At 52.0% G+C, this 26,581-nt stretch overlaps 1 protein-coding gene across 1 annotated transcript; it reads right to left on the reverse strand.

Annotated features, from left to right (window-relative positions):
* On the reverse strand, nucleotides 1-24,684 carry CGN (cingulin). The gene is made up of 21 exons (XM_026720239.2): nucleotides 24,624-24,684; nucleotides 12,942-14,209; nucleotides 12,427-12,527; nucleotides 11,874-11,943; nucleotides 11,533-11,619; nucleotides 10,722-10,840; nucleotides 9,893-10,031; nucleotides 9,585-9,797; nucleotides 9,067-9,215; nucleotides 8,689-8,830; nucleotides 7,626-7,838; nucleotides 7,305-7,511; nucleotides 6,799-7,056; nucleotides 6,430-6,600; nucleotides 5,628-5,789; nucleotides 4,966-5,055; nucleotides 3,403-3,486; nucleotides 2,247-2,365; nucleotides 1,514-1,622; nucleotides 852-1,015; nucleotides 1-289 (listed from the first exon to the last, which is right to left on the reverse strand). The coding sequence occupies exons 2-21, from the start codon at nucleotides 14,178-14,180 to the stop codon at nucleotides 148-150; spliced, it is 3,978 nt and encodes a 1,325-aa protein (XP_026576024.1). The 5' UTR covers nucleotides 14,181-14,209; nucleotides 24,624-24,684; the 3' UTR covers nucleotides 1-147.
* Between the last annotated feature and the right edge of the window lie 1,897 nt (nucleotides 24,685-26,581).

The following is a 26,581-nucleotide window of genomic DNA, read 5'->3' on the forward strand; positions in this document are numbered from 1 at the left end:
TTTTTGTTTTTGTTTTTTTTTTAAATCAAGAAGTTGGTTGCTTTGGTGACCCCATTGGGGAAGAAACCTTCTCTCTCCCCTTGGGCCAGGGACCCCGCCCCACCGTGGGTTTTGCAAAGAGCATCCAAACAAACCCCAAGAGGGGCCTTAACAGGAGCTGGTTTGGAGGTTTCCTTCCGTCAGAAGCGACGCGATGGAGGACGGGCCGTAAGCGCTGTCGAATTCTTCATCCGAACTCAGCTGGTCGTCCCGGAGAGAGGACTCGGCCGTTGACCGCGCTGCCTTGCGCCTGGAACCCCAAAAGATGGAGGGCAGGGTTAAGCAGGGGTCTACCCCAGGACGATGGGCTCAAACAGCGGGGAGACATTTTCCAGGGATCAGAGGGAAGGAAAGAGGGGGGGGGAGCAATGCTGCTGCTTGCAAACTGAAACTGCATTCCATCAATGTTTTCAAAGATAGGAACTAGGGGACCGAAGTTTCTGCCGTGCGAAATTCTAATTGGAGAATGTGATGGATGACTCTGGGCTATGGATGTGTCCCATTGGAGAATATGGATTATGATACACCCAGGGGGGAAAACCAGGGTCAAGAGTGACCGTGAATGATGGGTCTCAGAGTCGGCTGCACTCAGGCAGTGCCGGCATGTTAACTCCCCATAAATCCTTCTGAAGTTTTGGAAGTTTGGCTCGAGACTCATGATTTAATCGGGGGCAAACTGCCGGAATCCTGACATATAGACAGATTTTTAGCTATCCAAGGAACACCCGTTTAATCTCGGGTGCTGAGCCCAGCGAAGAGGGTTTAGGGGACACCCAAGAAAGGCGGATACCCCAGGGGTCCACTCTGCTCACCAGAGGTCCTTCTCCAGGGCTTTGACCCGGCTCTGGAGCTGCTCGTTGGTCTCATGCTGCTCCTCCAGCTCCCTCAGGGCCTTCTTACGGGCCGCCTCCAGCCGCTCGATCTCCTCTTCTGCCTCGTCCACCTGCCGCTTCAGCGCCTTGACCCGCAGGCTCAGCTGGGCGAAGAAAGGAGGAAGGACATGCCCGTGGTGAGAGTCAGCCCCCAAAGCTGAAAGGTGGGTTGGAGACCCCTCCTCTCCCTCGCCCATGTTTGCTGAAACCACCCTTCCCAGCATGCTCTGGGGCCAAGCTTCTTAGGTGGGTCCCTGGTGGAAGTTCTCCCTCACCAATCTGCGTAGTCGGTGGCAGGAATTACGGGCCTCCAGGCTGCGATCGTGGATCATGCTAACTCAGCCTTGCTTGGGTTAGGGTTGAACGAACCCTAACGCCACCCATTAAGCCAACATCAGGGAATGGCTTGGCCCAAAGCAACACTCAACCCTCCGACCTTCTTCAGATCTTGGGCAGGTGGCCCACCTCAGGGAACCTTTTCGGCTGCTGGGCACGGAATCCTTTCCAAGCCTGATTTGTGAGTTTTGACACGCCTGGCAAAGAGCTCCCATCTTCCCAGGAGGACGAGAACTGCTGAGCCTCCACCCGGGGCAGGTCCTCACCTGGTCCTTCTGGTCGTTGACGTGCTGCCTCTCTTCGTCAATCTGGATGCTCACCTCCTTCATCTTCCTCTCCAGCTTCCGGTTGGAGGAGAGCAGGACGGTTTTCTCCCTGTAGAGACAGCGGCCGCGTCACTCCCAAGCCACCAGTCAAATGGCCTTGGGCGGGGGGTGGGGAGGACAAACCGGGTTGCAGGGTCGCTGGATCGCGTGTGACAGGAGCATGTCAGAGGCCAGAAACCACATCGGGCCGAACCGGTAGCCTACCCACTCCGGATTGAAGCCCGTCCGATTACGAGGAACGCAGCTTGGTGGTGACTTGTTCTGGTCTTGGCCTTGGGGACCAGATACCAGATGAGCTAGCTGTCAACTCAAAAGAGACTCCTTTGGTCTTTTTAGCTGCCAGGAAAAGGGAGTGAGGGAAAACAGGGCATTCCTTAAGTGCCTAGATAATCACCCTGGCAGCCCAAAGTTGTCGGAGCGCGAGGATATTTACTGGAGAGCGTGACTGATGCCTCTTGGCTATGGATGTGTCCCATTGGAGAATATACATCTGGGGGTGGGGGGAAGACCAGGGTCAAGGGGGAAATGAATGATGTATTTTAGTATCGGCTGTATCCAGCCGACGCCAACATGGACGCGTCTAATAAATCAATTTTCTTTCTTTATTTGAACGGGGGTGGATTGGTTGGGAGTCCTGACACGAGCGTCACGAAGAGAACGCGCAGAGGGTTACCTCTCTTCCACCAGGAGCTTCTCCTGGAGTTCTTGGATCCGTGACTCCAACTGGGAGACGTTGGCGCTGGACTTCTGCAGCCCTTCGTTGCTGGTCAGGCGGCTTTTGAGGTCCTTGTTCTGGCAACAGGAGTGGTGGGAAAAAATTATAGAAAGCGGGCAGGAAGGTGTGGAGGGGTTTAAAGGGAATCCTTACCCTCCTCCCCAAATCCTTCCACTCCCCAGGATGAGACGGGCGATCCTTTTCTTGACAGCAAGAAAATAAAATAAATAAATCAGGATGATTTGGGAGGAGCCCTTCCAAGGAGGAGACCCAATAGTGGGATGTGGAAATGACCTTGGAGGATGGAGGAACGAAATGCGGGTTACGGGAAGAATTGGAGAAGGGAGCACAGGGCCCTCAGCTGCATACTGAGCGGAGAAAGAAAGTCAGAAAGGACATATTTCTCTGGCTGTATAAAAGAGACAGCAGGAGATATATACTTTTCAGACCCTACAAGGTTCTGTTCATGTAGAATAAAACAGGATTAATGCATCTGGTTGTTTTTGCTGTCCGGTATTTTGCACTGGCTTGAGTTATTCAAAGTTGTTCCGCTGAGCAGAGCAACCTGGCCTATCGAGAGGTGCTCAGGGACTGACAAACGCACAGGTGGCTACGTCAGCGGGGCACAGAGGAGCCAGGCCGAAGTGAAAGGCGGCGTGAAAAATTTGGCAGAGCTGATAAGTCATGATAATAAACAACGAGTTATATAACAGGCACTATTATTATTATTATTATTTTGCAGCGAACCGTGGCCAGGTGGCACAAAGTGGGGGAAAATATTGCTTTTTTTTTTCCTTTTTAAGAGCTGCGTTGAGTCTCAAAAAGTCCGTAAACATCCTCAAGCCAAGTTCAGACTTGTTGGGGTTGGTCTACTGCAGGGAGAGAGTTAAGAAGAAGAAAGGGTTTTTTGCAGGGGGATCAGCAACAATGAGAATTTTATTCCTTTAGCACAGGAAATTCCTGGGTTGGTTGGTTGTTTTTCGACGAAAATCAGAAAAAGAGCCGAGGTCCTTCGGCCGGAGCTGGAAAAAAATTCACGGGAAAGAGCCCCAAAAGTATCTTTTCCATTAAAAAAAATAAGTCGAGGACTGCCTGGAATCTCTGCTCCGCTTACCTGTCGTTCCAAAGCAACTTTGTCGCACTCCAGGTCTTGGCGGGCGGACCGTTCCTGCAGCAACTCGGCTCGTAGCTGGTCGATCTGCGAGGAGAGAGAGAGAGAACGGGGGTGTGGGGGTGGGGAGGTGGCGGGAGATAAACTTAAGTCTGGCTACCAGGTGCCCATCCTGGTCGATGGAGGCCTCCCCGAACGATAATCTCCCGGTGTTTTCCTGCTCGAAGGTAGACTGCTCCCGCACCCGGTGGCTCGGTTCAAATTAAAGACATAAAAAAAAAGGAGCCCAAGGACTGGCCCTGAAGAGCTTGCTTTCTTCTTTCGGGGAGCAGTCCAAGATATTGAGGATTTCCCCAGGAGGCCAGCTGAAACCACGCGGTGATACACTGCGCCTGAAGGGGGAGGCTCCGTCGGGGCCCAAGGAGGATTCCTTAGGCCCATTTTCTTGCACAAACAATCTAGTTTTCCTTTTAGCCCCTTGTCAACGGAACAACGGGGACCCTCGGCAGCTGAAAACCGTGTGTGTGTGTGTGTGTGTGTGTGTGTGTGTGTGTGTGTGTGTTGGTGTCTCCAGTTCGAATCCTGCCTTATGTTACAAATGCCTTTGATCTATTTAGCCCAGCCCAACCCTTCCCTTTGCAAGATGGCTCCGTGACAATATTTACACTAAAGTTTGCCTAGATGCTCGCAAACCTTAGTGATAATAACACCTTTCGCTTGGTTTTTTTTTTATTTTTTAAATTTCTCCCTCCCCGATTTATTTATTTTTTTTCCCTTCCCCAAACTGCTTGGGTGACACAGCTCTAAAACGCCCAGGAAATGATACGTCTTGCAGAAAACTAAATATAGGCATTGACAGCGCCGGGAAGGGTTGGGAGGGGATGAGAAGGGGGGTGTAAACACCCTGACAGACGCGGCCTCAATCTGCTTTTGACGGGCCCTGCAGATTTCGTACAAAATAAGAAAGACGGGAAGCGCCGAAGCTCGCCGGTCCGATGCAAGAGAAATTATTTTCCTTTTATTGCTTGCAAAACCAATAGGGCCAAGCAATCCGACCGATTCTGGAATGACATTAAAGTCTAAGCTACGGAGGTAACCTGGCACGGAAGATGATGTCAGGGCTCTGGCAGTTACCCTGATTTAAATCAGGAGTCTCTAGCCGAACTTCCAAAACTTGAAAGATTTATTAGGAGTAAACACGCCGGTGCTAATTCATATTCTCCAATGGGACACCTCCATAGCCCAGAATTATCAATCACGCTCTCCAGTTAGAATTTTATACGGCAAAAACTTTGGTCACCTAGTTACTATCTTTGAAAACTATTTATGGAATGCAAGCTCTCCCCCTCTTTTTCTGTTGGCAACCGTAAAAGGACCGTAGAAATATATTTTTTTTGAGTTGACAGGAGATAAATGTAACTCTCGGGTTCAAATAACGTGCAACGCGTGAGATTTTTCGAGGTGTCCGCCATAAAAGTGGGAGGTTGTGTTTTGCAACTGCCGAGGTACCCCGTTTTCTACGCGTATTAGGACTCGGGGCGACATCCGAGGCCCTGCGCAGCTCACCTGATCTCTGGATCGGTTGATCCTCTCGGTCAAAAGCTCCATCGCGTTGCGTTCCTCATCCAGCTCCACTTCCAGGCGCTTGGATTTATCCTGCAAACACAGGGATGGGCCTAGCAAGGGCGCCGGATCCACAACAAGCGGTCCAAAAACACTGTTTCATGTTGGGCTTTAGCGAATGGGCTGGTAATTTATTTTATTTTATTTTTATTTTTATTTTGTTTCCCTGCTCTGGAATTGGCTGCCTTTTTTAACAGGGGAAGGGGGAGAAAATATTTATTTTTCTTCTAGGAAAACGCTGGCTCGGGGAAAATGCAAAGTTTTGCAGCACGGAAAATGCCGTCCGCAGCGTTTTCGTTTTGGCAACGCAAAATTTTGCAACGCCAAATGAATTGGGGTTATTGCAAAAACTGCTTAGCTTACAGCGCGGAGTTTAATAAAACGGGGGGGTTAAGTTTGAAAGCAGATGCTGCCCTCTGCTGGTGACTGGAAGTAATGGCCGGCAGCATAGCAAGCTGTAAAATTGGGCCCGGCTCGCTTCGCAACTCTGTCTCGCTTTGGGACGGATATTCTGGTCCCGACTCTGGTCATAAGTAGAGGACTACCTGTAGCTACGCCCCCCCCAAAGGAGAGAGAGGGGGATCCATCCAGAGACCCGTACAAACCTCCAACGCTTTGACCTGGCGGGACCGATCGTCCTGGGATCGCCGCTTGGTCTCCATCTCCTGCTCCAGGTTGCGGAGCCGCTGGGCCAGGAGCTCCTTGTCCAGGAGGGCGTTCTCACGCTCGGCCTGGCTGTCCTGCAGGGCCTGTTTGAGGCGCAGCACCTGAGGAGGAGGAGGAGGAGGAGGGATGGAAAGATGGATAGACGGTCGGTTGGTTGGTTGGTAAGAAGGGAGGGAGGGGAGGGAAGGCAAGGGAGGGAGGGGGGAAATTAAAAGGGGAGGGAGAGAGAGAAAGGAAAGAAGGAAAGGGAGGGAGGGAAGAAATTAAAAGCAGGAGAGATGAAGGAAAGAAGGAAGGGAGAGAAGAAGGGAGGGAGGAAATTAAAAGGGGGAGAGAGAGAAAGGAAGGAAGGAAAGGAGAAAAAGAAAGGATCAGAGAGGAAGAAAATTAAAAAGAAAGGGAGAGAGAAAGAGAAAGAAGGGAGAGGGAGGGAGGATAGATGGGTTGGACGGGCAGATCGTTTAGGGTGGGTGGGTGAATACAGACGAACAGATGATAGAGAGATAAGGTAGATAGATGATAGGTGGAAGACAGATAATAGACAGACAGGAGAGAGAGAGAGAGAGAGAGAGAGAGAGAGAGAGAGAGAGAGAGAGAGAGAGAGAGAGAGAGAGAGAGAGAGAGAGAGAGAGAGAGAGAGAGAGAGAGAGAGAGAGAGAGAGACAGAGAGAGAGAGAGAGAGAGAGAGAGAGAGAGAGAGAGAGAGAGAGAGAGAGAGAGAAGGGGACCTTCCCTGCCTACCTCGTCTTGGCATCGTCCCAACTCGTACTGCATCTTCTCCACTTCCCCGTTCCGGTCCTTCGCCTGTTTCTGGGAGTCACTGATCTCCTTCCGCGACTTCTCCTTGTACTCCTCCAGCTGGCGCTGCAGGTCCGAGAGGGCCTGGCGAGACTCTTCGGCCATCTGCTTCAGCTGGAAGAGGAGAGGACACCCAAGACTCACCACCACGGGGCCGGCCTCGCCCTGGACCCTCGCCCCAGGACCTTCCGCCTTCAGAAACGCTCTTGGGGGAAGCAGGGATGTTGGACTCCCGCCCGCCTCCTCAAGGTGGCGTCTCAGAAAGCGTCAACCTATGGCGTTTTTGGAGCCCAGACCCTCCGCCAGACTGACCTCCTTGGTCAGCTTCACGATGCTTCTGTCCAGCAGCCTTTTCTCCTCCTCCAGCTCATTTTTGGCCCTCCTGAGCGCCTCCTTCTGCTTCAGCTCCTCCTGGTAGGAGGTGCTCAGATCCTGGTGCTCCAGGGTGAGTCTACTGAGGTTGCGTTGAGCTTCTTCCAGGCGACTTTCCAGGGACCTATTGGCCAGCAACAAGTCCTGCTCTTGGTCCACGGCGTTGTTCACGGACTCTTCCATCTGCTTGCGGTCGGCCTGGAAGGAGGAGGAGGAGGAGGAAAGGAGGAAAGGGGAAACTGAGGCAGGAGGACCCAAGAGATTGGCCAAGCAGGAAGCTCCTTTTCCGCCCGAAGGAACCTACAGAACCTTGATGCTGGATTTGGGGGTCATCAGGGCAAGAGACAGCAGATCTGGGCCTACAGATGGAAGACCCATCTATACTCAAAAGAGGACATGGAGAAGTCGACCACCAAGTGAGAGAACCTCGCTTCTCCTTCCAGTACCTCCAACTTGAAGATCTTCTCCTTCAGCCTGGTCTCCACGTCTTGCCAGCTCTCAGCAAAATGGTGGTATTCCTTGAGTTGGGTCTCCAACCCCAAGATCTTGCGTCGAAAGTCATCGTTCTCTTCCTGGGTTTCCCGCAGGGTGGACTCCACCAGTTTCCTTGACTGCTCAACGGCCTCTTTCTCGCCTTCCAAGGCCGCCTTGGTCTACAGGAGGAAGGGACGGAGAAGACAACCAGGTGTCCCATGGCAATCCACCACTACGTTGGCCGCTCAACCAGTTTGGAAAAAGCCAGATCTGCCTCCCGAGGTCCTCCTTACCTTAAATGCTTCCTCGTAGTCCTTCTGGAGCTGCTGCATCTTCTCTTGGAACTTCAAGTTTAGTCCCTGAAGGTCCTGGCTACGGGAAGCCACCTCCTCCTTGAGTTTTTCCTTCAGGTCAAATATCTCACTCTCCCGCAGGCGTAAGACCTTCTGTTGGTCTTCCTTCTCCTCCGCCATGTCCTGCAGCTGTTCCCGAGCCTGACGGAGCTCCTGGGAGGAGGAGGAGAAGGAGAAACTGAGCCCAAGCCATCCCAGAAAGTTGAATGACCACGAATGGTTCATGGCTTCCATTGGCCTCTCAAGTTACGGCAGCCCAACCAATAAACAAACCAGTTTCAAGAGCTTGGACACACTTGTGGGACCAGGTAAGAGACCTAACCCCTCAGGAATCCAAGCTGGGATACCACAAAGCCCTTGAGACTCATCCTCAACACATGCCCATGTTCCTCAGCCCTTAAAAATGGCAAAGTATGGACCCGTGGCTATTGCCGTTATTTGGTGGAAACCCAAGACACAGAGTGAATAGGCCTCCCTGGGATCAGGCAAGGAAGAAGAAATGGGAATAGCAGGCTTATATATTACTTTATAGGGCTTCACAGCAGTTTTAAGAGTCAGCCTCTTGCCCCCAACAATTTTGGATCCTCATTTTACCGACCTCGGAAGGACGGAAGGCTGAGTCAACCTTGAGCCTGGTGGGATTCGAACTGCCAAATTGCAGGCAGCCGGCCATCAGCAGCAGGAGCCTGCAATACTGCACTCTCGCCACTGCGTCTCCTTGATAAGAAAAATATATTCCCTCTATACTAGGAGTAAAGGGCCGGTCTGGCACTCAAGCACCCATCAGGCCATGGGAATGTGACCAGGGATGATGGAGCGTGGAGTTCTTCAACCCTCATCGGAGGTCTCAACCTGGTGGTGTTTCCACACACAGCTAAGAAGTCCATCTTAGCGTTTCTCAATTGTGAATTCCCATGGCAGCGGGGGGATTCTGGGCGTTGAAGTCCACACGCCTTGAAAGTGGTCTAGTTTGTTGCTCAGGGCCTGTCTAGCTAAGCGCCACCTTTCTGATCTCGTGGAGCTCCTCGGCGTCCGTAGAACGGCTCCGGATCTGGTCCATCTCCTTCCGCAGGGCTGCAAACCGCTCTCTGCTTTCCTTCAGGTCTTCCTCAAACTCCTCCCGTTCCACCTTGACCTGCATCAGCCTGGAAGAGGTGAAGGCCACCACCGCGTCAACGACCAAGTAAGGCCGGAAGCCAGAAAGCCAACCGGAGCCCAATGAAAGGCAGCGATGGGGTCTCAAGAACAAGGTCACCCCATAATTGACATCGTCCGGTGGATGACGGCTGGAGAACCGGCCGAGGTGCATGGAATCCATGCCTGTAGCCCCTCAAGGTGATTAACGATGTTTGAAAGTGATGGGGACCGGGGGCTCACTCACTCTTGTTTGACACTACGGAGCTCCTCTTTGTTTCGTTGGGACACCTCCTTCCAGTGAGCGGCCTCCTCTTGGCTCTCTCGAAGCTCCGTCTGGAGGGTCCTCACCAGGGAGTTGACCTTCTGCCTCTCGGCCTCCAGGCTGGCTTGATCCTACCCAGAAGAAACCCAACGTTCAAAGAGTCAAAGAAGAGGTAGAACCCGAATCAAGATCTTCTCCAAACCCAAGGTGGAGAAAAATCACAGGGGCCCTCAACGTCTCCCTCCTAGACCTCCTGGGAACTAGACATGAGACCTTGAGTTCCCAAGCTCCGAAGATCCAAGGTGTGACGTCCCTTTCTTTGCCTAAACCTTGGTCTAGTGGCCACCTCTCTTGAAGGCCAGAAGATACCATGTTCTTCCCTGCCTCCTGGCCCGAGGATCTCTCCATGGAAAGACCTAGCACGTCAACCAGAGGTTGGGCGAGACTCCTTCATCCTGTGGGTCTTCCTCCTGCGGGAGGAGGCAGACCAGGCCACTCACCTGAGACACGTCCTCCATGTTGCGTCTCAACTGCTCCATGTCCTGCTGGTATTGTTGCCGGACCCGATCCAGCTCCTTGTCGTGGCTGGCCACCTCCTCCTTCAGGGCCCCCTTCAGAGCCGTCAACTCGCGTTCCCTCTGGCGCAGCTGGTCTTCCTGCTTCTGCTTGGCGGTCAAGATTGCCTCCAAGTCTTCCCGGGTCTCCAGCAGCTCCTGAGGAGACACCAAGGAAGAGAAACGTTGCTTCTGGGCCCAGCCTGGACCGGCGGGAGGGTTTGGGCCCCGTCCACTCGGGAGTCTCCACTAACCTTTAGCAAGGCGTCCTGATCTGGGCTGCCCGAGAGCTCTTGAAAGCGGTCCAGCGCCTTCTGCATCTCAGTCAGTTGGTCTTCGAGGTCGGTCAGCTTGGCTTCCAGCTGCTCCTTGACCGCACGGACGTCTCTCAACCTTCAAGGGGAGGGAAGAAGGGATAGCCTTGATCGAAAAAAACACACAACTCCAGACACACCTCGTGCCAACTCATACAATATTTCTATGGTCTTTTTAGAGTGGCCAACGGAAAGAGAGCGGGGGAGCAGTGCTGCTGCTTGCAAACTGAAACTGCATTCCATCAATGTTTTCAAAGATAGTAACTAGGGGACCGAAGTTTCTGCTGGGCAAAATTCTAATTGGAGAATATGATGGATGACTCTGGGCTACGGAGGTGTCCCATTGGAGAATATGGATTACGATACACCCAGGGGGGAAAACCAGGGTCAAGGGTGACTGTGAATGATGTGTCTCGGAGTCGGTTACACCCAGGCAATGCCGGCCATGTTAACTCCCAATAAATCCTTTTTAAAGTTTTGGAAGTTTATGACCGTGGGGGGACGCCGCAGTGGTTGTAAGTGTGAGGACGCATCCAAAATCCCTTTTTTTTTTCAAGGCCGTTGTAACTTGGAACGGCCGCTAAACGAACTGTTTCCACAGGACTATCCATATTCGGAATAATATTCATCCCTCAAGGGAGTTTCCGATTTTCCAGCCGGGGAGCCCAGCCCAGGGGGGGAGGGGGAAGCCTGGAAGGGGGACGGGGTGGGCATCAGACATCCCCCCTCCCTGCACACACACCCCAAAATAAGTCGTCCCCCCACTCACTCTTTCCCCGTGCTCTGGAGCTCCTGGCTCTTCTTCTCAAAGGCTTCTCGGAGCCGCCGGCATTCTTCCTCCAGTTCCTCCAAGCGGATTTGCAGGTGGCGAGGAAGACTCCGGGACCCCTGCGTGGAGGAAGCCGGATTTACTCACCCTTCTTTAGAACCCCTTCATTTCAATCATATTTATTGATTTTTTTGCTTATTTATTTATTTAAATAAATGCATTTGTTTTAGACTTTTTTGGGTTTCGTTTTCGTTTCGTTTTTGGAACACATCAAGGTGTCTTTATGATTTCGTTTCGTTTTTGGAACACGTCAAGGTGTCCTTATGATTTCGTTTCATTTTCGGAACACGTCAAGGTGTCTTTATGATTTAAACCGCCATTAAATGACTCCCGTTATTTGTGAGCAGCCGTGCGATGCGAGGTTTTCCTTGTAGCGGCGAGTGTTTTGGCAAAGCCCCCAGACGCGCCTTCGAGGCCAGGCAGCAAATACGTCTAATTAAAACACTATGTACGTATAATATATGCATATTTAAATTTGATTTAACTTTTTGTTTCTTTTTAAAGGGCTTAAAAGGAGTGAATCAGTAAAGGAGTTGTCCGGACTTAATTCTGCCACGGTTTGGGGTGCCTGTTTTCACACTTTGCAGGCAAGGCTCTTCTCCGCGGCTCTGATTGGCACGGCCAGTGGCCGGGCAAGATGGGAGTTGGAGTCCTAACGTCTCCCCCCCTCCCCTGAGGGAGTTAACTGCAGCCAAGCATGCAAAGACACACGTACAGCAAGAAGCAAGAAATACAGAATTATTCTGTCCACCTGGGTTCGGCTGTCCGGCTCGTCCACCTTCGTCTTCGGTTCGGTCATCTCTGTACTGGACCCTCTTAGCTCTGATGAAGGGATGGCCTTCCTCCCCAGTCAGGAGAAAACAAAAGCTTTAAATCAGACTTATTTTTCCAAATTGAAAAAAAACAAAGCAAACTCCCATTTCTTTGGGGCAGCCATTTTCTTAAGAGAACTCTCACGTCAAGTGGCTAGTCGTCATGGTTTCCGAAAGAGGCAGAAGGTGGACACCCACCCACCCACACAAACACACACACACATACACTGGCGGCCACTGTTGAGTCTTAATTGTGTGTGTAATTTGGGACCAGACTTACCGCGAACGCCTGGATTTTCTCAAAGACCAGGTTGGTTTTCCGCTTCGCCATGGCATCACTTTCGGTGCTCCTGAAAAACGACAACAGAAGTGAGACCAACGCAAAGGAGGGTTTGTTAGCCACCTTATCCCGAATAAGCCATGATCTCCTGCCAAGCGGTAACCCCGGTTAAGGAACTGCCAGCCATGTTCACAGCAGCTGTCCCACCGAATCTTCCCAAGCAGGAGATGGTGGCTGAGACAACAGATTGAAATTTGAAATTACCCGCTGGGCAATTTCAAATTTCCCAAAACTTCGAAGAGCACCGAGGCCCAAGGAGAATGTGGAAACATACATTAAAACCGGAAAGCGGCTTGGTCTTGGAAAAGATAAGCCAGGATCCAACCTGGTTAGTCCCGGCATGGGGAGAGTTTAAGGATTCTGACAGGAACCAGGAAGCCGGAAGAGAAAAAGGTGTGGCATCTCCGCAGGGCTACCCCGAAACATTCAGGGAGATGCTGGGGTGAGCTCAAACCAGGATTAGGCTCAGCTCAAGCTGGCTTTCGGGGTTTACCTGTCCTTCAAGATGCTGTAGATGAGTTCCTTAGTGTATTCACTGCTTCCTGGCTGGGCCACTTCCTGTTGATCCCTTAGAAGATCTGGGGTGGACTTCAACTGGAAGAATAAAGCCAACTTTGGTGAGTCAAAGAGGGCCTGGATGGGTCACCCATGACCAGACAGCATCCACGTAAGGGTCTCTGGTTAGAGCAGAGGTCTCCAAACTTGACAACTTTAAGATTTGTGGACTTCAACTCCCAGAATTCTCCAGCCAAGTCCACAAGTCTTAAAGTTGCCAAGTTTGGTGACCCCTGGGTCGGAGTAACCTAATCTCGGTCCATTTTAGAGACCAACGTATGTGCAAAGAAGAACCTTACCGGCGTCCAACCAGAATTCCCTTCCCAGAAAGAAGGGATGACAAAGATGCTACTGGACTATACATCCCATCATCAAAAGGATTGTGGTTTTTCCCACCAGATCCCAGGAGGGATAAGAAAATCGAGACTCTAGCAAAGATCTCCAGAAAATTACCTGCAAATCAGACTGGGGTTTTCTCGTCTGTTTCTCCGTCCCGGGCTCCTCCAAACTCTTGTTGACCCAATCCTGGATCATCTTAGATTTGTCTACTTCCTTCTCCTTCATCGCTTGACTGCCGGCAGCTCCCCGGCTGCCTGGGGCATTCGCCGAAACGAGTGGCTTAGTCGCCGGGGATTGTTCTACCTCTTTGAAATGTCCCGGATGAGGTCTGTCGATTTCTCGCTCTCGTCCGTCGGCCGTATCGCGGTAAGCTCCCCTTCCATCGAGGCTCCGTGAGCGCTGATGGCTCTCGGGGGAAACCCGGGTCCTGCGGGAGGCTCGGCCCCTCGGCGGGGGCCTTCCATCAAATTTGTGGATCAAGGAGTCCACGGAGGACAGAGGCTTTGTGTCGATGTCGCCGTTGTTGGTCCGGATTGCTTGAGTCGGCTCAGGCGAGTCCGTGTCCGAGGACGCGGGCTTGGAAACCGTTCGCAAACCAGAGAAGTTGGTGGTTGTGGGTTCCCTGAGGTTGGGGAGCCTGGGGGGAGAGGGGTTCCGTGCCCCGGTACCCCTTTCTGGGATCCCTGATGGGGAGGTCCGGGAATTATAACCCGAGTTATGAGTTTGAGAGTGGTTCTTCTCTTGAGGGTTAGTCGGCTCAGGATCGAGCAAAGAACTGTGGGACTGAGTGCGCCGCAGGTGCTGCTGCCCCATGGATTTTTTGTGGGGCAGGGTCCGATAGCCGCTATGGGAAGCAGAGGAAGGGTTGGTGCGAGGCACGCGAATCCCATCCAAGCTATCCGCTTGGGGCACTCGTTGGAGACCCGGTTCCTCATCCGAGGTGCTGTAGTGAGACCCGTATCGAGAAGGTTTTGCCCCGTAAGGATTTTCGGGAACATCAGAATCAGAGCTGATGGACCCCGAAATGTTCTTAGATGAAGACCCCACTCTGGGAGAGCCCGGAAAAGTCTCCTCAAAAGTCTGGCCCTGAGCTGGCCTTTCATATTTGTTTCCTCCTTTGATCTGCACCCCGAAGGAATCGCCTCCTTTTTCGCCGCTGTTCAGGACCACGAAAGGTTGACCGTCGATACCCTGAACTCGCACCGCGACGCCGTAGGAACCTGGCTTGCCTGCCTTGGGGCGGACTTTTTGGGGTTTCCTGGGCTCCTTCAAGTCATCGATGAACCGGATCTGGACTCCGTAATCTATGGGGCTGTGCTTCTCAGCTAGAGTGCCATTCACAGAATAGTCCATTCTCCACGAGTCCTGGGGTCGCGAAGATCCTGGGGAGACGGTGAAGAAGACAGAGAGAGGATGAAGGTTTGTTCTGCATCACAAGGTGGCAAGGAAAGTTATGGCAGACATTTTGGCAGGGGGGGCGTTGTGTGTGGAAAAACTGATAATTATTTAACACATACAATATTACACACACATGCATTTATCCAGAAAGCTTGGAGAGGAACCCGACTCCTTTTCCAAACCAAAGTGGAAAGTCTGAAATAAAAAACACAGCTTCTAAATACTTTTGTCTGGGTGGCTGAATTTTCACTGACATACGACATGTGATAAGCTAATTCTACTTTATTATCAAGCTCCACTTATCAGAATCTGGCAGGTTTGAAAGTACAAATCTCCCACGTCTCCTGTACATCCTGAGAAAGTAGGGAGGGTTCCTCCTAAGTATCTTTCTCTGCCCTTTGTGCTGCTGTGGGCTCAGCCGTCTCTTATCTGGCTGCGTCTCCCTCTCCCAAGGCCTTCCTCACACTCCCACGCGCAAACATGAGAAATAGGAACCGAAATCAGCAACGAAAGGAGAGACGGCAACCACTTCACTTGAGGTCACATCCAGCTTTTCACAAGCTAAAAAGCTGCAAGGTGTCTTGGAATCCACGCACTCCCGGTGTGCAAACAAGCGTGAGGAGCGAAGGCACAGCAAACCCGATCTCATCCGGTGCTCCCGGTGCTCAGAGGCGCTTCCAATTTCTTTTCAGCGGAGAGATCCAAGACCCCATCTAGTAGAAAAACTTGGCTCTCAACCTCTGGCAGCCAGAGCAATCTGATTTTTCCTCGCATTATTACCGTTAATTATATCTGCGTCCCCCTTGCCAGTTTTACGGGAAGTTTAGGCTCGCTGGCATATCCCACCAGGCGCCCCACGTTTTAACTGGCGCAGGGTTGGTCTCCTTCGGTGTAATTCGGCAGAGCCGTCATCATAATGGTGACACCACTGAAGGGGAGGGAGAGGAAGGGGCTGGGGGACCTCGACATGCACAGGAGGAAGAGGAGGAAAAGGAGGAAGAGGAAGACAAGCTGAGGATACGGACTATACAAGCCTGCAGGAAGCATCAGCACCTCACAATCCAGAGTGAGAAAGGAGAGAGAAAGAGAAGGAGAAAGAGAAGGAGAGAGCGAGAGGAGAAAGAGTGAGAGGAGGAGAGAAGGAGAGATACAGAGAGAGGAGAGAGAGAGAGAGAGAGAGATAGGAGAGCGAGGGGAAAGAGAGAGAGTGAGAGGAGAGAAAGAGAGCGGAGAGAAAGAGAGAAAGAAGGAGAAAGGGAAGGAGAGAGTGAGAGGAGGAGAGAAGGAGAGACACTTAGAGAGGAGAGAGAGAGAGAGAAAGATGCGGCAATAGTTTCAACTTCAAACTGAGCCCCCCCCCCCCGTCTCCACAGCCACAGAACCCCTGGGCTTGTCCAAGAACATCAGGCTGGAAATCCCCTTTGATCTGTCTACAGACACACACACACACACAGACGCACACACACGCACGCGACCCCCCGATCCAAGGCTCCGTACTCACTGCGGCTGATGCAGCACAGGAGAGCATCCAGGAAAGAGTTTGTGGTTCAGGGTGGGAGGGAGGAAACCGCCTGAGACAGACACCCCCCCCCCTCGTCAAAGGAGGGACGTCAGCAGGCTCAGCATTGGGGGGGCCAGACGTTTGCAGGGCCAGCTCTTCCCCCTCCCCAAAACAAAAGAATCCTCCAGGTCTCAGCTCTGATTTTTATTTTATTTTTATTTTTTGCAATATGGTGCAACCCCCATCAAGGTGGCTGGCTGCCCTTGCACACGCGGCCGGCCGGATGGGCTTCTTCTCCCTGCCCCTTCCGCCTCCCCTCTCCGCTCCCCGCTTTGCAGACCGGACACCTGACCGCAGCCTTCCCCCCACCCACCCCCCAGGAAACACAGAAGCGCCCCACTCCTGGGTGCCGTAAAATGAGACGATCCCCGGGAGGAAAGCAGAGGTGAGAGAGAGCAAGGATGGAGGAAGGGAGGAGGAGGAGGAAGCAGAAAGCGCACACTCCCACCAGACCCTGGGCAGCCGGTCAGCTGGAGCCAGGGAAGGGGGGGGGTGGGGGGGCATCGCAGAGCCTCTCTGGAGCTCCGCGGGGGGTGGGGGTGAAACTGCGGAGTCTCCCTCGGACAGCCAAGCTTGGAGAAGGAAGGAAGGATTTAGGAGAGAAAGGAGGGGAGAAGGACGGGAGATTAAAAGGTAGAAAAGCCGGTTGAGGTGCTTCGCATTTCTGTTTGCTTTTCTGGATCGATCAATCATGAAAGGAGGGAGATGAGGAAGGAAAGGAAGGGAGGGAGGGAGGAAGGAAGGAAGGAAGGAAGGAAGGAAGGAAGGAAGGAAGGAAGGAAGGAAGGAAGGAAGGAAGGAAGGAAGGAAGGAAGGAAGGGAGAGGAAGCAAAGAACGGAGGAGAGAGAGAGAGAAGGAAGGAAGGAAGGAAGGAAGGAAGGAAGGAAGGAAGGAAGGAAGGAAGGAAGGAAGGAAGGGAGAGGAAGCAAAGAACGGAGGAGAGAGAGAGAGAAGGAAGGAAGGAAGGAAGGAAGGAAGGAAGGAGGGAGATGTGGAAGGAAGGGAGGAAGGAAGGGAGGGGGAGCAAAGAAGGAGGTAGGGAGGGAGAGAGGAAGGAAGATATGAATGAGAAGGAAGGGAGGGAAGGAGGCAAGGAAAAAGAAAGAAGGAAAGGCAGAGACGGAGGGAGGAAGGAAGGCAAAATTGACTCTCCGAGAGTCAATTAGACTATTCTTTTTTTCCAACCACTGCTTTCCAGCTTGGTTGGACTACAACTCCCATCACCCAAGGGAGCTGGTTGAATAAGAGAGGTAGGACAGGGAAAGCATCGCTTGCAGCCAGATGGGCAAGGGAGGAGGAAGGCCCTGAGAGCGAGGAAAAAGGATCAGAGGACCGATCCGGTCGCTACCAGGCTCGAGGGCTGCACGGAGCCTCCATGGGGAAGAGCAGCCTACCCCTCTGTGCCCATCATCGCAGAGGCACGGGCAACCTGGATCTTGCGGTGAGGCCAGCCTCCTCTGGATGCAAGCGTGAAGGGAGCTGGACTTGAACTCGCTCCTGGCTCAGGACGTGGCTGGTTGGTGTCCAACTCCCCTGGTCATTGGCCAGATCCCTATGCCGGGGGGGAGGCCTCCAGAGGCCATTTTATCCTGGTTTGTGGGGGAAAACAATCCGCCTTTCCTCCCACGGACTGAGCCAGGAGAGCTGGAAAAGCCAGATAAGGGAGAGAGAAAAGGACTCCAATACAGATTGGGCCCGGCGCCCAGTGGGCCTCTCTGGCCACCCCCAGCCCCATCGTCCCCTGCCAGCCTGATTGAGGCCCCCGGGAAGGGGAGGAGTGCAACATGGGGGCGGCAGAGTTTCCCTTTGGCTTTTGTACATCTGGATAGACAGCAAGACAAACGTACATCACCACCCCAGTGGAATTGGGCAGCTTATCAATTATGACTTACAATAATATAAAACTATTATTATTATTGGACGCACAACAATGTGGAATCACAGCTGCCATTTTTTTTTAAAAAAAATGTGTGGTTTATCTTCATAAAGAGTTCTTGGAAGAACTATTTTTATTGTAACAGCTATTATTTCTGTCAGGACTTGAATGGGAACCATTTTGGGCAGGCCAGAGGTTGGACTCCAAAGCCAATCAGGCACAGCAAAGCATTGGGCCTGAGGGGGAAGAGAAGAGGCCTTCAGGCTTCACCCTCTGGGGTTCCAAAGCCCGCCATTTCTAGCCAATTAGGAAGAGGAGGCCTCCTCAAACCGCACGGACATTGGTCGCTTGGAGCGGGGCTGGGGGACCAATGGAAGGGCCCGGCTAAGAGCCAATGAGAAGCTGCCGTTGGGCCACCAATCAGCTGAGGCGGGGAAGAGGGTATAAAAGGAGGTGCTGCTGAGGCAGAGGGACAGACTGCCCAGGAGAGCTGAAGTCACTGCTGGTTCCTGAAGAGAAAAACCTGGGCAGTCTAAGAAGAGAAAGGCTAAGAGAGCTGAAGAAGAAGCAACCTGAGGGAAAAAAAGAGCTGAAAGGTGGAAAGGAGACCACCAAGAGAGAAAAAACTGGATGATATAGAAGGAAGAGACCCCCTGAGAGGCTGAATTGGTTGAGTTCAACTCACTTGGACTCCAGAAGGCTAAAGCCAGGAAGCGCAGAAGCAGCTCCTGAGGTAAAAAGCTGAAGTCGCTATATGCCTCAGAGGTAGAAAGGAGGCCACGAGGAAAGCAGAACCAGGAAAAGTCACTTTGGGGACAGAAAGAGCTGCTTAGTCTTCAACTATCCTGAGCAGTAGAAGGGGGAAAAGGCCCCCGAACCCATTAGGGGGTGGGGGGGGATGTCAATCACATGGAACCTGGATTCACAGGTACATAAACCATGCAGGGTGGGAGGTATGTTGGCTTCAGGGAGGGGGGGCAATCTGGTTTGCAACTACAACACACATTGCATTTTGTTAGGTCCAACACAAGATTTTCCCTTTGGTTTAGAAACCTAGCTAGCATTAAACCAGGATTTATTTGGCCATTATTAGGCAGTCTTCAACCACAAAGAAAAAAGGTTTGCTTTGGGGCCTTCCTCACACTTGCAAAGGTGTGTTGTGTTGTGGAAGGTGTGAAATGCCTGTGAAGGTCTGACACAAGTTTAAAAGTTGTTTCCCAAACCTCTGGAGCATAAAAACCAAGGAGACCGATTTTCTCTTGGGGACGGAAGAAAGTCCCAGGGGGTCCCAAGCCCATAAACCACAGCCTGTTTGTTATACTCTGCACTACTAACACAATCTTCATGCAAAGAGAAACTAATGGCCGCAACGGGACATTTCAGTCTTGGGGTCCCCTTCCTCTCACCACCCCCATCCTCCATGATGTATATTTAAATTATGCAGAGTTCAAACTAAAATAACACATCAGTAGCCAGAATAAAGCTTTTGGGAATCCCCACAAGCAGATGTTGGTTAGCAGGAACCTAGGAAAGGCAATTATTGCCTTTGGGCAAGAGATATACTGCTGCTGTACGTGGAGGATCCATTCCTCTAAGGTTATCAAATAACCTAAAAAATTTTTTTTTTTAAAAAAAGAATAAAAGCCTCCCACACAAATTCATTCAACAAAGATTGAGTAAAGGGGGCTTGTGGCAAAGAGTGCCAGAAGTTAATCATGATTATATTGTGTACAACGCTTCCTTTGGCTCACAAATCTCCCAATTCGTGAGCTAAGTGATCTGGTCTGCCGCGGAGTACATATTCAGACAACAAAGTGTGTGTGTGTGTGTGTGTGTGTGTGTGTGTGTGTGAGAGAGAGAGAGAGAGACACACACACACACACACACTCGCGGGGCCTTTTTTCAGAGGTTTGGCCAAATCGCTGCTTGCAGATAGCAGGCCAAAACCCGGCACGCCTTTGCTCTGAGTTCTGCAACAAAACCTGCGTTCAAAATAGGTTTTTTTTCCAAGTCTGCATCCCCTCCATGAAAAAATGGGATTCTGCCCACAGGGCACTGTGGGAACTTTTGGGGAGAAGGCCTGAAATGGCTGCCACCATGCCAGAAGCCCCCTCCCCCCCCCCGCCAAGCGACTGTCCTGCTGGAGAAACCTGAAACCGATACCACACCTGAGCTGAGCTCACCAACCCAGCCGGTGCAGCAGGCACAAGGGAACTGGCAAGGCGGGACAACCTTTCCTCTCTTGTGCAAGGCCGAGTAAACAGCCGCGACGCCCTCGGAGTTGGCATTCCTTGCCAGAGACATCGAGCACCTTCAAAGTGCCAGGGACACCTGTGACTCTCCCTGCTCCCCCCGTGCGCAAAGAAAGCCAAATTCCTGGTGGTTCGAATCACGGCTTGGAGTGTTTCTGTGAGAGCTAGAAACTTCATTTCAAAAAACAAAACCAGCAGGGCTGTCAGAGCGCCAAGGCATGGCTTTGGTTATCCAAGAAGGATTGCAAGAGGAGATGAGTGTGGCTAGGTAGTCAACAAGGATGGAATGACGTAACAAAAAAAGACAGCCAAGCCTTCAGATCTGGGAAGGAAAGAAGTGGGGAATGTATTGGAGTTGCAAGGAAAGGGTATGGCTGGCTGGCTGGCTGCACGTCACCTTCTACTCACAATCTAGGTTTCCCTCCCAAACTATCCACTAATTCAGAGGCCTAACCCCAATTAAGCATTCTTAACCAGAGCTTGGAAGCCAGGCAGGATGCAGAATTAGCAAAGCCAAACCAGGAATTGTTGCAACTGAGTTTCAGGCTGGATTCACACATAAAACACCAAACGGCGGCTTTCAAAAATGGCTAAAGAGAGCTGCATTCACCACAAACTCCCTTGGTTTTTTAGCAGGATACGTCTGAAAAAGCAATTCACCTTTCGATGCAGCCCAGGTCCAAAAACATTGCACAGCACAGTTTCCCCCCACCCCCAAGATCCACCCGTGAGTCACGGTTGGAGTGCGGGAGGGAGTGTGTTTTTGTGTGCAAGTTTTTCCAAGCTGGACTCGCGCAAACCCCGGTTGGGTGCAAGGTCTGAATCACCAACCATTTCCACTTTGCCGTCCCCCCCAGGCCCCAGCCTCTTGTTAATCATCAGCTCAGCTCCTGGAATGCAAACACCAAAACTGCTCCAGAAAGAGCCAGGCGGAAGAGGCCCTCCAGAGCCTCGCAGCGCCCTGAAAATACATGAAATCATTCTAAAAACTTTCCCCCTGGAGAAGGCGGCTTAACTCTCAGGCACCCTGTAAGCATTCGAACTTCCATTTCGCCCCCTCAAAATATCCCAGAAGCACTTTTGGGATCTGAAAGAAAGAAATGGGTTGAGAATCTGTCGGAAAACAGAGGTTGGGTGGTACAACAGGTTGTAAGGAAGTCACTTTGGCTTCATCAACTAAGTTGTTAGGAACTTTGCTTCGGAGTTTCACAATACTTTGTGACATCTGGAGACAGGTTTTTCTTAAGAACCTGCTGGGCCCTCCCAAATATATCAAGATTATCTGGAGGAGTTTGAAGTTTGAGGAGGCAAAGTTGATTGAACCACTCGAACTATTATTGTTTTTCTGCCTTCCCCCCAAAAAAAACCCCACCTGCCGGTCATTCTGCGCAGGTAAAACCTGCTGCTGTTTCCTTCAACATCTCTCTAGTGTGTACGTGGTGGGGTTATTGTGAGGCCACAGCGGCATGAACCGACTGTACTCTAATTAAAACATTTTTCAGTGCTTTATTGCGGTCACACGCTGTTCCAACGTGAAAACCAGGAATCAAAAGCTGGCAGGAACTTTTCAGCGCCGAGCTGGATAGGTTTTAAACTGTGTTTTCCGACAGAAACTCGAAACTTTCTTAGAAGGAAAAAGAAACAAAACCAGCCAAACAGGTCCAGAGGGGGGAATAAGGAAAAGGGGGAAAGAATCCATACAAATCAGTCTGCATTCACAAGAGAGAGCCATGCAAGCAAACAAACAAACAGGGTTGGTTTAGGAAGAATGTTGGTTCATATCTCACCACCATTATGCTAGCACAACAGAATTAATTCTTGACTTATTTGCTTTTATACCAACAAGTATCAGAATCAAACCCCCTGCTCTAATCCTGTCCTGACTGGATTCAGTAGGAATTCTCCCAGATATACGTTCCCACCTGCTAAGAATAAGGCCAATCTGCTTTTAAACCACTTTAGTCATAATAACAAAACAGTAAACCAATAAAGCCATACATTTACTTTAACCCAGAACTAGGGTTGAACTAGATGACCTCTCCAGACCCTGAGAATTCACAGCCCAAAACATCAGGAATGTGGCATGCACGCACACACACACACACACACACACACACACACACACACACACACACACACACACAAAAAAAATCCCAGCTCAAATGTTTCCAGAAAAGCGTGGGAAGGCTGCATCTCCAGGTTATCTCACATTCCAGTTCTGGCGTTTCTCACCCCCCGGCTTTGCTGGGTCGGGATCAAAGGTCACCAACCTCTGGAAAAATCGCATTCCCTGTCCAGATTTAATCTGTAGAAATCCCCCCTCGATAATTTGGGGGCCTGGGGGGCGTAATTAGCACCAGGCAGGGAGCGGCACTAACTTCAAGGGGCCCGAATGGAAGCCGAGATCGGCTGAAGCAAAGAGGCAGCAAATCATTTTTGGATTATCCAAAGGTTGGGTGGGTGGGGGATAATCCTTAAAAAAGAAATCCACCCAGGGAGAATTGCAGCTGCCCGTCGCTTTTTCTTGAAGCAGAGATGTCAAAAGTTTTAAAACTTTGACAAGTCTTTTTGGGAGAGCTTGGCGCAGGAAAATAAATCGACATTTAAGAGAAAGGAAGCGGCAAATAAGAGCTTTCAACGGCATCACCTTGACGCAGGTGTCACCCAGAAGGAACCATAACATCCCTGCCCTTAACTGGCCGGGCCAGCTGGGTGACCGCAGCCCTCACTGGGCCGCTATTCATCCTTCTGACAACCGGTTGTGCCAAGAGGTGACAGGGCTCCTGCGCCAAACAAGCCCAGGTAGGGCAGGTTTCACAGGTGACACTTTTTAAAGAGGCCGTAGGAAGTCCAAGGCTTCGTTTATGGCCACAGCAGAGGCAAAGCAAGCAAGAGGGCTCCTGAGCAAGCGCAGAGTGCGTATCACTTCCCCGTCCATAAGGCCAGCAGCTCCGAAATGCAGGATTGGCAGAGAGCAATAAACATTTCGTTTCCAGAGGGAAATTAAAGCATCTGGCTGAAAAAAAAAAAAACCCAGCCCACATAGCGGAGCAAAATCAATACAGGCAGCCCTTGACTTACGCCCATTCGATTAGCGACTGTTTAGGGCTGGTCCTCACATTTGTGGCCATTGCAGTCTCCTCACGGTTACTGCGACTGCGATTCGGGTGTTCAACACCCAGTGTGTAATTCTCATAGTTGCCGCGTCCCAGGCTCACCCGTTGCAACCCTTCCAATAAGTCCCCAAATGGTAAAGTTGAGCAGGACTCGCTCAACAACTTGTTTAACAACAGAATTACGGCCATAAATTGGGGACTTTCTATAAAAAAAAAAAAAAGGTTGCCCTGCCTGGATTTTGGTGACCTCTGACCTTTGACAAACCTTTTTTTTTTTTTTTGAATCAGCCACTTCAGGAAATGATTAAGTTCTTGTGTCTCTCGCTTGTCTGCAAACCGGATTTGACAACAATCAGGTCTGTTTGCAGGGAGGGTCAATTCAGCCCCCCCCCCCTCACAGCTGGAGACACACAAACACACAAACACACAAGCACCCAAGCAGACAGTCAACGGCTCCTGGGCCTGGCGTTTCTTTTTCCCCTTTACTCCAGTTTCAGTCCAGGTTGACCTTGCAGGTGTAAAAAGAAACCAGAAGGCGAACAGAAAGGGGGGAGGGGGGAGGAAGGGGGAGAAGCCCCCAAAAGGTCATTTCAAAGGCTGCACATTTTTTTTAAATAAATCCGTCAGGGATTAAAGGATTTGGGGCCCTCTGGGTGTGTTGGGGTACAGAAGGGTGGGCTTAAGAGAGAGAAAAAAGGACACCCCCCCGCCGTCCCTCCAGAGGAAGGCTGGCTGGGGATGATGGGAGTTGTAGCCCAAGCTCTCTGTGCAAGGGGTTGGGGGCATGTTTTAAGACCCGGCCAAGGCTTATGGCTTCCTTCCTTCCTTCTTTCTTTTCCTCTTCCTCCTGTTCCTCCCTCCCTCCCTCCCTACTACTCCAAAGCCCATCCCACGGAATTCAGGTGAGTTCATTGAGCAAAGGTGGGGCCGTTTCCCCGGGCAGAGCGGACCAAGGCAGGTCACCGGTCCGAAAGTCCCTCCAGGCCTTTCCGGGACCCTCCCGGGGACCCCCTGCCCACCCAAATCAAAGGGCTGGGGGAGGGGGGAGCTTGCTTCTTGGCCCCATTTGCAGCCTCGAGGCGAGGGCAGCGGGGGAGGGGGGCTGTAATGCCAGCTGGGCAAAGCGGGGAGGGGGTCCTCCCCGTCCTTCGCCCAGGTGCAAAGGCAAGGGGCGCCCGCGGGAGGAAGGCGGCTGGAGGGGACGGGGGCGCTCCAGCCAAGCGACCCCCAACCCAAGCGGGGGATGGAGGGACGGGGAGGCTGCTCTGCCTGGCCGCGGAGCACGGGAGCTGCAGTCCGGCTCAGCGCCCCTAAGGTGCCGGCCGGGAGCCATGGGCGGTGTAGTCCTGGCGGGAGGGAGGGCGGGCATGCAAAGCGGGGCAGCGCTGCAGAGAGGATGCCCGGGCGGGGGGAGGGCAAAAGGGAGCTGGGACTCTCTCCTGTTCTCGTCCCCCCCGCCGCGGGACACTCAGAGGAGCAAAGGGGGGCTCCGTCGCTATCCGGGACGGCGGTGGGGAGCCCAGGGAGGCAGCAGGAGAAGGGCGGGGGGGACGGGGAGCCCACCCACCCGCTGACCCAGCGCCTCCTCTTACCCGCCCGGCTTCGTCGCCCACCCGCCGCCTCTGGCTCCGCTCCGCTTCTGGCCGCCGCCCCGGGCGGGCGCAACCTGTTACCTGAGCCCGCGCCTCGGCCCCGCCCCCGCCGCTCCCCATTGGCGCAGCCCGCGGCGCCGAGCCACGCCCCTCTCCCGCTCCGCCCCGCCCCGCCGCCTTCCCTTCTGGGCGGGAGGGGCCGGGAGCCCTAGCAACCGGGAGGGGAGGCCGCCACCGCCTCCCTAGCAACGGGCCCCCGGAGATGCTGCAGAAGGCCCCTTCGTTGCAGAAATGGGAGAAAACCCCCAAACACACACCCAAATAAAGACACACACACACCTGACCCCTTCAGGAGGGTCAGGCTCTGCTGCCAGTGTGTGTGTGTGTGATCCCAAGTCCCATTCTCCCCAGTTGTACTGTCTGTAGTTGGGACTCTGGCTTCCATCCTCCCAGCTCTCATGATGCACAGCAACTCTGGTGCCCAACTGGCCCATGGTGCTCAACAGGGACATGGTCCACGGCTCCCATCTTGCACAGTGCATCATGGCCCATGGTTCCCATCGTGGTTCATGGTGCCCAACTGGTCCACAGTCCACCCAGCACTGTCCAAAGCCTAGAGCAGCATTTCTTCACCCTTGGCGACTCCTTGAGAGGGTAGACTTTTAACTCCCAGGATTCCCCGGCTGGAGGCAAAACCGACCCCACCCGGTTTTCCTTCCGGGTGAGAAGAAAGCGTGGACAACATTTTGAGTCTTCCGTTTCCTCCCATTTCCCTGGCTTGTCTGGAGTTTCTGCCAACTGCCCAGTGCTCCCAGTAAGCGGGCACCACTGCAGTCCAACCAGTGGTTGGAGTTGCCAGCTCTGATCTCAAGGAGAGCCCTGTACTCCATTTCTCACCCTAAGCACTTTCCTTTGCCAAAGAGAAGAACTGAAATATCAGTTGACTTCCTGCTACCAGCAAAGTCACTGGGTGGGCGGCATATAAATTTAATAAATATAAATAAAAGGGTTTGGCTTTGTCATATGTCCCTCTTAAAGATGGTTTCTCCCACTGTTTTTGGTGGGAGATTTATTTGCTGTATCTTATATAGTTTTTCTATATCTCTTGTCCTGAACACTTTTTCCCAGTCAAGTAAAAGGGAAACCTGAGCTTAATAATATCTTTTAGTCTGTCTAAACTAGTCATTGTTGGCGGTGACTTGATAAGCGATCTCCGATAGGATTCATTCAGGGTTGGAGGAAAACCTTCCCACCTCCTGTTTGTTTTGGTAAATGAAGTGAAACAAAGGCGGCATAGATCCTGAATCCATTGTGGTTTTCCAGCGGCTTTGCAAAACAATGCCCGGTCGAAGAGGAAACTCCAGTTTCTTTCTGATCCTTTATCCACCCATGACAAAGACTGTCATTGAAATCTTCAACTTCTGCAGAGGACAGAAGCAATTGGAGAAGGTTAGCTCTCCCCCCCCCCCCCGCCCACTCAGTACATCCCAGATTACAAATTGGGGGCATCTTGACTTAAGTTTCACCCACCGCGTTTCTGTTGCAATCTCCTTGCAAATGCTTATGCGCTGCCCGTTTGCAAATGCGCGCTTTCTGCGTGTTGCAAAAGTGTTCATTTATGGCATGTTTGCAAAATGCGATCTAGTTTATCATTTAACATTTCCCTGCTGCCTCTAAACCTTTTTTTTAAAATCCACTTTGTACTTGGAGCTTTTAAAGGCAAAGCAACTGCAGCGAGGGGCACCCAGAAATTTCTTCTGTGGCAGAACAGCATCCCATCCTCTCTTCAGCCCTTCGAGAGCAGCCCGAATAAAATCCTGCTTCCCTTCTTCCCCATCCTCGCCGCCCTCCCCCCCAATTATGGATTCAGGGTGGCACGTCACTGTCCCACACGGGTCACCCCAATTATGTTCTGCGCTGGGCGATCAGGAGCTTGTTAGGTCGAATCAGATCAGCAG

This window comes from Pseudonaja textilis, chromosome 16 (genome assembly GCF_049901715.1).
Source record: "Pseudonaja textilis isolate UNSWEBS1 chromosome 16, rPseTex1.2, whole genome shotgun sequence".
NCBI classification, from domain to species: Eukaryota; Metazoa; Chordata; class Lepidosauria; order Squamata; family Elapidae; genus Pseudonaja; species Pseudonaja textilis.